General features: G+C 42.0%; 1 protein-coding gene across 1 annotated transcript; it reads left to right on the top strand.

Annotated features, from left to right (window-relative positions):
* Positions 1–14: 14 nt before the first annotated feature.
* LOC127006413 (uncharacterized) lies at positions 15–3827 on the top strand. Its single transcript, XM_050876368.1, has 3 exons — positions 15–1543; positions 3384–3455; positions 3669–3827. The coding sequence occupies exons 1-3, from the start codon at positions 221–223 to the stop codon at positions 3825–3827; spliced, it is 1554 nt and encodes a 517-aa protein (XP_050732325.1). The 5' UTR covers positions 15–220.
* Positions 3828–13245: the final 9418 nt, after the last annotated feature.

A 13245-nucleotide genomic window follows, 5' to 3' on the forward strand; every position in this document is an offset into this window, starting at 1 on the left:
GCTGAGAAGGCTTGGTGGGGGCAGTGAGGGCATCCTGTCTGTAAATAAAACAAATGAAACCAGGACAGTGTGCAGTATTAGAGGTGCAGAAGAGGAGGAGGAAAGACCTCAAGAGAGCAGTGATAGTAGTGTGAAGTTGGTGCAGGAGGCAGTGGGAGGGACTGCTGGTATTCTGCATAGGGTTGAATATGGGAAGTATATAATCTGCCTCCTTGACACCATGGACACGATGCTTATCATGGTAAATGAAAACTCGCCCAGTGAAACTAGTTCTGGCAAAGAAACAGAAGCAACTACACGAAAGACTTCCAAAAAAGAGAAGAAAAAAGCCCAAGGAAGAGAACAGAGTACAAGAACTCATACTGGCAGCAACATGGAAGCAAACACACAAGTAGAACAAACTGTCAGCAAAATTACTAACATAGAGAAAAGAAAAAAGGTAGACCAAACAGCTAAAAAAACTAACAACAAAGAAAAAGATAAAAAAGCCATAGAAAAACAGCAGACAGTGGATAAGAAAGCAAGGAGTAGCACAAGAACTGAATCCTCACGCCATCATAAGGCGATGCAACAGTCTGAGTCAACTGTTGAACATCCTACAGTGAAAAAGAGGGGACAGAATAACAGCCGAAAAAGGGAGCACATCTCAAACGCAGTCAAGTCACCGAAGAGACAAAGGAATGAGTCAAGCGTGCCCGCCAAGGCTTCTGTTGCAACACACCTGGCCATAGATGCCATGTTGTCACCTGGGCAGAATAGCGGCATTGTTCCCAGCAGTGAAGGCAATGTGCTGAAGAGATTACATGTTGATCCAGATGCAGGAACAGATAAAGTTACAGGTCAGTTTATGCGGCATGAACCTCCGAACACTGGTGAATCACCAAATCAGCCAAAAAAAGCATGTGACCTAGAAGTCTTTGACAGAAGTCTTTCTTCCGATGGGTCAGAGTCAGAGTCACAGTATGAAGATGGATCGCTTACTGATAGTGATGAAGATGACATGATTTCAGAATTTAGTGCAACCCAGAAAAAGAAGAGCTTCCTCCATCAGACACGAGAAAGGCTGAAAAGAAGGAATTACAGACCAGAGCACAGAGAGTCAGTGAGCAAAATTATATTTGATCGTGACGATGACATCCTTATTATGGAACCGCCCAAGCCTGTGCCCATGTCAGAAAACAAGAAAGACAACACAAATTCTGAAAACAGCCAGAGCACAAAGGGGGTGCAGGGCAGACCCTTCATGGTATCACCATATGTTTCCCTGAAGACCCAAAGAGCCAATAGGAGAGCTGCAGGTGGACACCAGCAAAGCCTGACCACTAGCAGTTCCTTCATCCAAAGCCTCATCAAGAACTCCATCATGAAGAATGTTCCAGAGATGATGACTTCGGCCTCAACCAGGGTACCAGTGGACGGTCAAACGGAGGAGGAACCTGACCCTGAGGACATGTGGGATCTCCTGCCAGCCCTCCCCCAGCAGTCCTCCAGCTCCCTTGCTGCAAGGGCTGCCAAGACCGGCCTGCAAGAATCTGGCATAACGGTGGGTGTTCTGTGATCAACTTTATTTCCATCATTGTGAAAGTTTTTTTAATGTTTTGCTCCTCCACTTCCTTCTTCCAGTTGTAACTATTTGAATTAGCATCATTTCCCAGCATGAAAAGCCTGACTATTAAACCACTAATCATTACTAAGCAGCATATACCTCATTTTGTTTCCTCCAGTTTCTGTCTTTTCTGTCATTCATTACTTATTAATTCATTTACCTCTCTATTCCTTCTATCATTCGTTCATTCATTCATCCTGTACCTAAGAAGACTGACGGCTCCAATCCCTCAAACTACCGTCCTAGCACCAACGTTAGTTTCAGTCATCTAAAGCTGAATACTATATCCTTTTCCATAAGATTCAAAAGCACCTTTCCACTTCTGACCTTCTATCTGATCGCCAGTATGGAGTTCCGCAAGGCGTTCTCCTTGTGATCTGCCTTCTTAACTGACTCTTGGTCATCCTCTCTTAGCCGTTTTGGTGAAACTTCTGCTATTACGCTGGACATATCAAAAGCTTTTGATAGGGTCTGGCACAAATCTTTGCTTTCTAAACTACCCTCCTACGGTTTCTATCCTTCTCTCTGTACCTTTATCTCCAGTTTCCTTTCTGACCGTTCTATGTCTGCCGTGGTAGACGGTCACTGTTCTTCCCTAAATCTATTAACAGTGGTGTCCCACAGGGTTCTGTCCTATCTCCCACTCTTTTCTGTTGTTCATTGATGATCTTCTTTCCAAAACGAACTGTCCTATCCATTCCTACGCCGATGATTCCACTCTGCATTATTCAACTTCTTTTAATAGAAGACCCACCTTCAGAACTTAACGACTCAAGGCTGGAGGCTGCAGAACAGCCTCAGACCTTACTATTATTTCAATTGGGGCAAGAAGAACCTGGTGTCCTTCAACGCCTCAAAACCACAGTTTCTCCACCTATCCACTCGACACAATCTTCCAAACAACTATCTCCTATTCTTTGACAACACCCAGCTATCACCTTCCTCAACACTAAACATCCTCGGTCTATCCTTAACTCAAAATCTCAACTGGAAACTTCATATCTCATCTCTTACTAAATCAGCTTCCTCGAGGCTGGGCGTTCTATGCGTCTCCGCCAGTTCTTCTCCCCTGCACAGTTGCTGTCCATATACAGGGGCCTTGTCCTTTCATTATGGAGTATGCATCTCATGTGGGGCTCCACCACACAGCTCTTCTGGACAGAGTGGAGGCAAAGGCTCTTCGTCTCATCAGCTCTCCTCCTCCTCATACTGATAGTCTTCTACCTCTTAAATTCCCTCACTGTAATGTTGCCTCTCTTTCTATCTTCTATCGATATTTCCACGCTGACTGCTCTTCTGAACTTGCTAACTGCATGCCCCCCCCTCCATTCGCTGCTACTCGACTTTCTACTCATGCTCATCCCTATACTGTCCAAACCCTTGTAAGAGTTAACAACTTAGCATCTTCTTTTCATCCCTCAACGCTGGTAAACTCTGGAACAATCTTCCCTTCATCTGTATTTCCTCCTACCATTGGAACTCTTTTTCAAGAGGGTATATCAGACCCTCCCGAAACTGACTTATCTTTCGGCCACCTCTTTGGATTCTTTTTAGGAGCAGCGAGTAGCGGGCTTTTTTTTTTATTAATGTTTACTTTTTTGTGCCCTTGAGCTGTCTCCTTTGCTGTAAAAAAAAAAAAAAAAAAAAAAAAAATATATATATATATATATATATACCTCATTTTGTTTCCTCCAGTTTTCTGTCTTTTCTGTCATTCATTACTTATTAATTCATTTACCTCTCTATTCTATCATTCGTTCATTCATTCATCCCACAGGAGACTGCAGCCACGGCTCCAGAGAGGCCAACAACTGTCACCAGCATTAGTGGTGCAGTCGTCACATCAAAGGTATACTATATACTTTTCTAGATAAAAAAAAGAAAAATATCAATTGATTAATAGATTTACATATATTTCAAATATTTACGAATGTATAATTTATATAAGTTGATGTATTCATTCACTTATTTATTATTTTATATTCCTATTTGAGTGATGTATGGAGGTCAGTTGTATTTAAGGAGATTGGTTGTAATGTAAGACTTTTAACATTTTTGGCAGGCCTCCAAGGTAATGAGGAGCTTTTGGATAGAAAGTGAAGAAGAGGAAGAGGATAAAGACACAGAGGACACAGAGTCACTCTTCATGCCCACACTCCCCGTGGCCTCACAGCTGATCCAAGAGAGCACCGTGCTTCCCAGCTGCAGCCCTTGGCCCTGAGCACTGGATGTCAGTAGCTAGAGCTATGCAGAAGCGAAAAAAGGTAATAGAATAAGTGTGTATGTAGTGAAGGCAAAAGAATGTAATTTAATATTTTTTATAACAAAGGAGGCAGACCGTGGCTGGACAATTTGCCTACAGACAGTGTGCCTACTGAACATTATACATATGGACAATGTGCCTAACGGATATTTCGCAATGCTAAAACATCTTTTCTTATTTGAATAAAATATATATATATATATATATATATATATATATATATATATATATATATATATATATATATATATATATATATATATATATATATATATATTCGAGTAACGGCAGGCATTATCTGTTTTTTGATGTTGTTCAGTCAGACCCACGCTCACCACCTTATCCACTCGGCCACTGCCAACACCTCCAATTTTTCAATTAGTATGTATGGGGAAAATAGAATTTGGTACTGACTAGCCGCCATTTTATCCTATCATACGCTCGGCCACGTGGGGAAAATTCATTGTTTCCTGCCTATCACTTCTCTTAATCCTCCTGATGACGTCCAGTTTCTGCTCTTCTTCGTCAGTGGGCAAAATTTTAATCTTGCCCGTGGGTTTCTGGTAGCAGGCTTGCAAGCCATTGCCATGTAGCAACATGTGTGGTAAGCGAGCCGACTCCTTGCTGTGTAGGGGCCAGGGTTAACTAGGGCTGCTTTCACAGTAATTTTGTTTTTGATGCGTTACCAATGGCGGCGATTGCTGCTATAGTATTTCCACATAAATCACTGGCGATGGGGTAGTGGTGGCTGCGGGGTTCCTTCTAGCCCAAGACTTTTGCCCACTTTCACTCTCACTTGCACCTCTCGCTTCCTCCTGCAAGCCACCCCCACTACCCCATAGGACAGTTTCATGTTGAAAACTATAACGTCAGTCGCCGCCATTGGTAATGTCTTTAAAACAAAGTACTGGAAAGCGCACGTATATGTTGTGGGCGCTCAGGTACCAGACGTAAAAAACTTGGCTCGCCGTAAATAAGTTTAATCTCGACCTGTAGATAACATTACATTAGTATACATGATAAATTCCTACCATCATTGGCGCATCAGCACAAAATACCATCACCATATCGCCACACTTTTTACACTGCAGTAATATATCACCAGATGGTCACACAAATATCATTAGCCTATGTCAATGAGGCGGTCACCAGAGGCATTTGGTATATCACCATATGGTCGCTAAACACCAGTACCATCACCATGGCCAGATATTATCCATCCTAAACATTACCAACAATCATTCACTTCACAACAATGCCCTCCTCTGGTACCCAGCAGAAATCCGTGAATAAAGGCACAGATTTGCATGATTCGTGGGGTCCTCCTCTAACAGCTGTCTGGCAGCACCATTAACACTATACCAAAAAAAAACCAACATCCATATAAGGCAAATATCCAAACATTACAAGGGACATTGTAAAAGGAAGTAATCCAATCTTAAAATGATATGAATATAGGCAACCAGCTGTTACAAACTTAGTACCAGTGATATGAAGTTAACCCCACATTTTCTCCCCAATTTGCATATATAATAATGACATACCTTATAAACACACAGAAGCACCACTTCCAGCACCATCAGAGTCACTTAATACATGCACAGATGCATTCTCCACCTCCACATACGCCTTCAGAGCATCGTGAGGTGGATGTGGTAGGCGCCGACCAGCTAGCAACTGGCCATTAGAGGCAGCACTGCCCGCTTACGCCACAATTCCCAGAGAGCTTACACGTCTGGCGAGAGCATCGATAAGCATGCATTCTCCATAGAATGCGTAATTTCCACAAATACATATAATGCATATACAAATAAACACATAGTTATTAAGCCTTGAATTCCCACAAATACATAACACGCTACAAATGTACACACATTATTAACAAGCAAGTACATCTAATAATACAGATGTTATTACTGGGGTGCGCCCGCCGCCACATTCCCTGCCCAAAAACGCCCCAGTCTCGCCCAACCATTTACTTCTTCCCCTGCCAACCCGAAATGGGACAAGCCATACATTTGGCATGCATAATAATCGCAATAATTATGGCTGACCACCCACTTTCAAAGAATCTCTCTCTCTCTCCTCTCTCTCTCTCTCTCTCTCTCTCTCTCTCTCTCTCTCTCTCTCTCTCTCTCTCTCTCTCTCTCTCTCTCTCTCTCTCTTCCTCTCTCTCTCTCTCTCTCATTCTCTCATTAGTTTTTTTATACATCGTGTTCCTCTGATTTCTTCCCCTTTTGGACTGGGTAAGCAGAAAGACAAAAGAAAGGGAAAGGCTCTGGGAACACCAATTTAGATTTTTAAAAGCCAGTTGCCAGCAGGCTGACATGTGGAGAAAGTGGCTACTTGCTGTAGATATAGGAACAAGCTGAAGTTTAGCCAGAATCACTTTTCTTTTTTTTGCCCACAGAATAGACAGTTGGGCCAGGTCCACTTTATATGAAAAAAAGGAGCAAAGGTGGGAGCAAAGATTACGGAATAGATGCAGGAGTGGTCGAGCACCCCATGACTGTGACTTGGAATTTGGAGTGAGGAGCCACGGGCAGCCCGACTGCAAGTAACATTCTTCTTATTTTACATCTATAAATTTTGGCTATATGAGTCATTCCTGATTGTGAGGATAATTTGTAACTTACTGAATACAAAAATGCAGAAAGAGAGAGAGAGAGAGAGAGAGAGAGAGAGAGAGAGAGAGAGAGAGAGAGAGAGAGAGAGAGAGAGAGAGAGAGAGATTTGGAGAAATCCTCCTCCCAAAAACCAAACCCAACTGCCACCTCATGAGATTTTCTCCTCTTGAAAAAAAAAAATCCAACCTGGCAACTCCATGCGCTCATTTGGCAGGGCAGACCACTGAACTGCATCATAGATGGTTTTACCGTGTGATCTGAACACACTGGGTTCTGAAAACAATATCTGCGTCATAGGAAACTGTGCCTTACTTAATCCACATCATACTAGAGATTTGACTATATATATTATATATATATATATATATATATATATATATATATATATATATATATATATATATATATATATATATATAGAGTCACCACAGAGTTGGCAGTGTTCACTGGCGACACTTAGGTCTAAGGCTGTGTGCCAGCCTCCTATCGACTTGTTGGTGTAAAGCAACTTTTGTAAAACTCTGTCACAAACATTCCAAAGTTCCTATGCGGAACATGGGCTGCCTTTTTGTCCTTGCTGCACATTTCCAATCCACATATCCTCAAAATAGGTTAGAAGTCTCCCAAAATTTTGTCCATTTCTCATCCAGTGCAGACATAAATCGTTCATATATGTGGCTAACACCTTGTTAAGGAACGTGAGATGCAAGTGTTTGAAGTGATTAAATCATGTTCATTTACGGGACACTGAGGCATACCAGCTGGCAAGTCCTTTGGCTGATTCTTCGCCACACATTGCCCAAAGTGAAACAGACAACCTTTACCGATTTGACTCTGGAAAGTATCTTGATAGAATTCAATGCTGCTCTTTCAGAGTCAAGTATCAGGGATGCTGGGTTTAGAATTTCTTTTCGTTCTCCAAGAAAAGTCCATATTGCATTGTATGGCTCCATTTGTTCTTATGCTTTGTGACACAGAACACCAATGGTACTGTTATTGATTCAAGTTAGCATGTGGCATGAATAATGTATAAAGTGTTTAGTGTAGCATTTTGGGGAGGTGGTGGCTGAGTGGGTAGAGTGGCGGTGCCTCGTTTAGGACGCACGTGAGTTCGATTCGCCCAGAGACTTACCAAGGTGGGATTTTTCAGCCGCTGCCGAGTGGCTAAAGTTGGCGGTCACATTAGGGCAAATTTTGCTCAACATGTTGGTCGTTTTGTTGGCTGTTGGGCAAAATGAACAACCTTGAACAAGATCTGGTGTGGGGTTCGAGAAGAATGGACAACCAGATGTGATGTCAGACTGGTCAGGAGGAGAAAGCGAGGGTCAAATGACATTCGTGCTATAAGTTGTAAATGTAATTGAAATCAATCATCGTACATATTTACTCAAATTGTAAATGGTAAAACTCAAAAACCGACGATACATGTGCAAGTATGTGTTTGTGATTTATTTGTCCATAACCTGTGTAAAGTTATTTATAACACTCAACTGACTGTATGGTGGGTCACTGCTGCCCGACCTCGCTTCTTAGCTTTTAATCCACTACCTGCTACTTAAATTTTGAGTAATTCTGAAGCTCATTTGGCTACTTCATGCTGAAATCTGCTACTTTGATGTGTGAGTAAAGGCTACTTATCAGTCAAAAGAATCTGGCAACCCCGATCCTGGCCTCTCGCCTGGTGGTGAGAGTCTATTGCCTGGCCGTGAGGTATAAACAAAGTTTGACAAACTACCCATGGACGCCCTAATGCATCTTCTGGCATTTCTGCAGTCGTAGCACATTCTTCATTATGTGCAATGCAGCAGTACAATCTTCTAAATCATCAGTATCCTTCGATTCATGGTAAAGTGGCTGGAGATGATGCTGGTGTGGTGTTTGTTGTTGTTGAGTGAGGCGTCAACACAACAGTGTTCAGGGTAGCAGTGTGATGCAACATTGTTGGTTGGCGTTATCACCAACAAAACGAGCAACATGTTGGCAGAAATTTGCCCTTGTGATGCCAGCTTAAGACTACCCACATGCTGTCCAGAAGACCACCCATCAACTCAGACTCTAGATTTTTAGGATTAAAGATGAGCTCAGGGCAGCATGAGCCAATGCAAGATGGCGCCACTTTAAACACTTGCCTGCACCACAACGGGCTGGGCCATACCACCAGGCCCCTCCAAACAAACCTACAGGCGCCATAGTTGAAGATGTAAAAAAAAAAAAAAATAAATAAATAAATAAATAAAATAAATTGATAAATAAATTCCAAATGTCCGTTAGCCATAATGAATGGTAGCCATGGTGCCCGTAGGCATAATGTCTGGTAGGCAAACTGTCCGTAGGCACAATGTCCAGTAGGCACATTGTCCATAGACAAACTGTCTGTAGGCACACTTCTAGTACCCATAAAACAATAGAAGAATATTCCAAAAGAGAAATTGACTAGACAGGTCTTAATACTCTCCTCTTGAAAGTAAGTCATAGGAAGAAGGGAATACAGTTGAAGGAAGACTGAAGTTGAGTTTACCAGAGATAGGGATGAAATACTAGTTGAAATTTTTATTAATTCCTGCATCAGGAAGTTTGACATCATAGGACTGAGACCCAAGGGTATGAAGTCCTGTGGTGGTAGTCTTCAGGAGGCATACAGCTAACAAGTCCAATGGATCAGTTAACTTGAAAATAGCAGTAAAAGATTTAGAGAAATTAGACAGCCAGTCAGAGAAAGGGAGTTGATTAGGCAAAATACTTTTGACTGCTGTGTTCAATAGCTCTGTCTGAATGGTGTCCGATCAGCAAACTGCTTCAAGGAGGCAGTGGCAGAGTGCTTAATACAATGAAATAGTGAATGCAGACAGCTTGGGATTTCTGACTACTATTCTATCAAAGTTACCAAAGATCAACCATATGTCATTGTCATCAACCTTGACTGATTGTTACTCGCCCAAGAGGTGAGGGAGAGGGGGCCGGCAGTATGAATCAGGCAAACAAGATAAACGTTACTATAAAAAAGTGTGCTTACAAAGCTTGTGGTGAACCACTAGAATCCATTATAACAACCTTAAATGCCATAAATTTACACATTGAAAACAAGAAGTCTGAACAGTAGGTGAAAAAATGAAAATGGGTATAGTACTACGACGTTTTCCGAAGCAGATATAGTTATATGTAAAAAGTGCCTAGCTCAACTAGCAAAAGAAAACATATATTATATGGAGAAGATAATTTTAAATGTTGAAAAGTATAATTCAGGAACTTTTTATTTTGCTGTCTTGTTTACTGAAATGCCTTGCCTCATTGTGCTAACATTGTCTCAGCCTTCAGTCTCAGCTTCAGGAATGCTGGTGTGTGTGTGTGTGTGTATTTACTTAGTTGTAATTTTACAGGGCCTGGGCTTACGCTCGTGTGGTCCCGTCTCCGTATCTATAATTATCCAACTTTTCCTTGAAACTTTGCACACTCTTCGCCGATACTATTTCTTCACTTAATCTGTTCCAAACCTCTATATTTCTTTGTGGGAAGCTATATTTCTTTGTCTCTTGAGCATCTTCCCTTCCTCAACTTTTTACTCTGTCCTCTAGTATTCCTGCTGGAAGGTTCCTCTCTTAGTAGCAATTTCTTGTTATCTACTTCTTCCATTTTACTCAATAGCCTATATATTTGTATTAGGTCTCCTCTTTCTCTTCTTTGTTCTAGTGTTGGCAAGTCCATTTCCTTTAGTCTCTCTTCATATGTCAGTCCCTCCAGTTCTGGAACCATTTTTGTTGCCATCCTCTGTATTCTTTCTAGTTTTACTATGTGTTTCTTCATATGTGGAGACCACACTGTTTCCGCGTATCCTAGTTTAGGTCTGATCATAGTAGTTATTAATTTTTTCATCATTTCTTTGTCCATGTAGTGGAATGCTATGCCTATATTTCTCACCATGTTATATGTATCACCGAAGATCCGATTTATATGACTTCCTGGTTGCATATAATCTTGCATTATTACTCCCAGGTCTCTCTCTTCATTTACTTTCTTTAATATTTCACCATCTCCCATTTTATATGTCCATTTTGGTCTTTCTACACTTTTTCCCATTTCCATAACATGACATTTCTTCACGTTGAATTTCATCTCCTATTTCTGACCCCATTTTCAAATCTTGTTTAGGTCTTCTTGCAGCTCCTTGCAGTCTTCACTGTTTCTTATATGTCTTTGCAGCTTAGCATCATCTGTGTGTGTGTGTGTGTGTGTGTGTGTGTGTGTGTGTGTTGCAGGTAGGAGGGATGGGAGGGCTATGTATGTATGGTTGTCTGTGTGCCAACAAGTGTGTAGTGAGTGAGGGCCGTTTCTGAGAATTGCTGGGTTTGGGCTTGGTTTTATTGCTTTCAAGGGACCAAAGATCATTTGCTTGACATTGATTTATCAACCCTACCATTGGATGTGACTCACTAAGAGGAGATGGGGGGTAAGGGGCAGCATGATCCAAGCCTGTAAGACGGGCGGAAGTAACTGCTCTGTAGGTGTTGGCTGGTGAGGACAGTGGTGTGTGTGTGGATGGGTGGGGGGATTTTCCATTGCTACTTGGATAATCATACTCATTTATCTTCTTCCGCAGAACTCCTTCCTGAGACTTACATTCCTGTAAAAATGCTGCATAAGTCTTACGGTAATCTAATAATTAATATTATGTTGTGTGTAGATTAATATCGATCGGAGGATTTAATTTTCATAATGTCTATTTTTCACATATAGTATGTATCGCCTGCCTCCAAGGAGGCGATGTTATTAATGTGGATATTATACTATATACTTGTATAATATATATATATATATATATATATATATATATATATATATATATATATATATATATATATATATGAGAATTAATGAATGAATAGAAATCACTAGAAAAGAATATATGAATACTCTATACTATATGTTATTTGGCAAACTTATCTGCAACTATTTATATAATGCCTCTGGTCTAGTGGTCAGCGTGCCCGGCATTTTACTCCACAGGCCTGGGTTGAATCTGGCCGGGCAGTCGGTGCAGCTCACCCAGCTTTTCCTCCCTTTCGGGCTGGTTGACAAATGGGTACCTGGGAAAGCCTGGGAAGGTAGCTGTGGTAACCCGGATGTCACACTGGCCCTGTGTCCCGGTAATGGGCTCCTCCCACCACAGGCTCAAGGGCCAGTGTTACGGAGAAGAGCACTGAGGCCGCAGCTGCTACAGCGTATGCCCCAACTTTATCTCTATTTATATAAAGTTATTATATAGTAGTACATTTTGTTCTAATAACAAGGTTTCATTAGTGTCATAAAATCTTGCAGAATTTGGGAACACTCTAAAGGGGCTATCATACTGGGCAAATTTTCCGTCCATATCAATAGTTTTGTGACCGTGTGCCTAATTAAACAAGAGTGCAATGTTGTGTCGGAAAGATGTCTGTTATTGCCAGGTGTGGACATTTTTTCTGCGGTGACTGTAGTTGCTTGGGTGATGCTGTGAGAGACAGCTGCACAGAGTCGCTTCCCTCTCTACTATATGCAGTTCTACACTGCAGGCTTGACAATAAATGTTTTTTTTTTTTTTTTTTTTTCTGGTACCATGGCATCTGGAGCCAGAGCTATGACAAGTGTCTACCTACTTGATTCAGTCAAGTCTACTATCATGGGGAGCATGCTGCCAACATGCAAACAGGTGCTTCATTACTATCTCTACCTCCATCTTAACCAGAAGATGAAAACAAAGGAAGCAGCGGCGGAAACGATCAAACTAATGAGTACCTTCTGGGATCAAGCATGTATTCCAATGCAGAAAGTGTAGCAAGCAAGAGAGAAAGTTGTACGACTACAAGATAACTGGAAAAGTCTAAAGAAGAACAAAAACAGGCAAATAGAAAAACAACAGAAGAACGAAAATGATTTCCTTCTGTCCCTTGCCCTTGATCGCCTCTTTGACATTGTACATGAAGATGCAATTTCAATGATTACAATCGCCGAGGACAGGGAGTTTCTACGAGCACAGAGGGAGGAGGTGTGCCGGGGCACAATGGCAACAACACGGGTCATGTCTCTCGCACGTCAAGAAGAACAACAGCAGAGGGACGAAGAGAAGAAAGAAGCGAATGAAGCGCTCTCAACCTGAAAAGTGTAAACTGGAAGAAATAACTGAACTTGTATCCAGCTCTACATCAAGTTCCAGCAGCTCCAGTCCCATTCATTCCCCTTTTCAGTGTCGTGGTGCAGAAGAGGCTGCTGACAGCTGTGTTCCATTGCCATCTTCAGTCGTTATACCCCCAACAAAGTGCACCAGGAGCTCAAACAAAATCATGAATGCACAACTCTCAGCTGCAATGGATAGGGCCAAGATATCTGATCGTGCAGGAGTTCATATACTTGCAGCAGCTGCAAAAACCCTTGGTCATGACCCCAAAGAGCTGGTGTTAAACCGTGAGTCCTTCTGGCGAGACCAGATGAGGTTTCGTGCAGAAGCTGCCAAGGAAATTAAAAATTCGTTCAAGCCTTTGGTGCCGCTGGTTGTGTACTGGGATGGCAAGATGGTGCAGACAATGGCAGGTGGTGCTGCAGCTACAGGCGACCGACTTTCTGTTCTGGTATCAGGACGGGACGGCCTGCACGCAGCTTTTTCCCCGCACACTCTGAGCATGCGCGAGCAGTCTCGCCTCTTGATCGGCGCAAGGATTCTCGCCTCATGATTGGCCGCCTTCTCATCACCTGATACATGTAAACATTTCATCAGCTGA

Source organism: Eriocheir sinensis, chromosome 32 (genome assembly GCF_024679095.1).
Source record: "Eriocheir sinensis breed Jianghai 21 chromosome 32, ASM2467909v1, whole genome shotgun sequence".
Classification (NCBI taxonomy): Eukaryota; Metazoa; Arthropoda; class Malacostraca; order Decapoda; family Varunidae; genus Eriocheir; species Eriocheir sinensis.

Coding starts and splice junctions, on each gene's coding strand:
- LOC127006413 (XM_050876368.1), top strand. CDS start 221: ATGGACACGATGCTTATCATGGTAAATGAAAACTCGCCCAGTGAAACT. Junction 1,544..3,383: donor TGCAAGAATCTGGCATAACG/GTGGGTGTTCTG, acceptor TTCATCCCACAG/GAGACTGCAGCCACGGCTCC. Junction 3,456..3,668: donor GTGCAGTCGTCACATCAAAG/GTATACTATATA, acceptor CATTTTTGGCAG/GCCTCCAAGGTAATGAGGAG.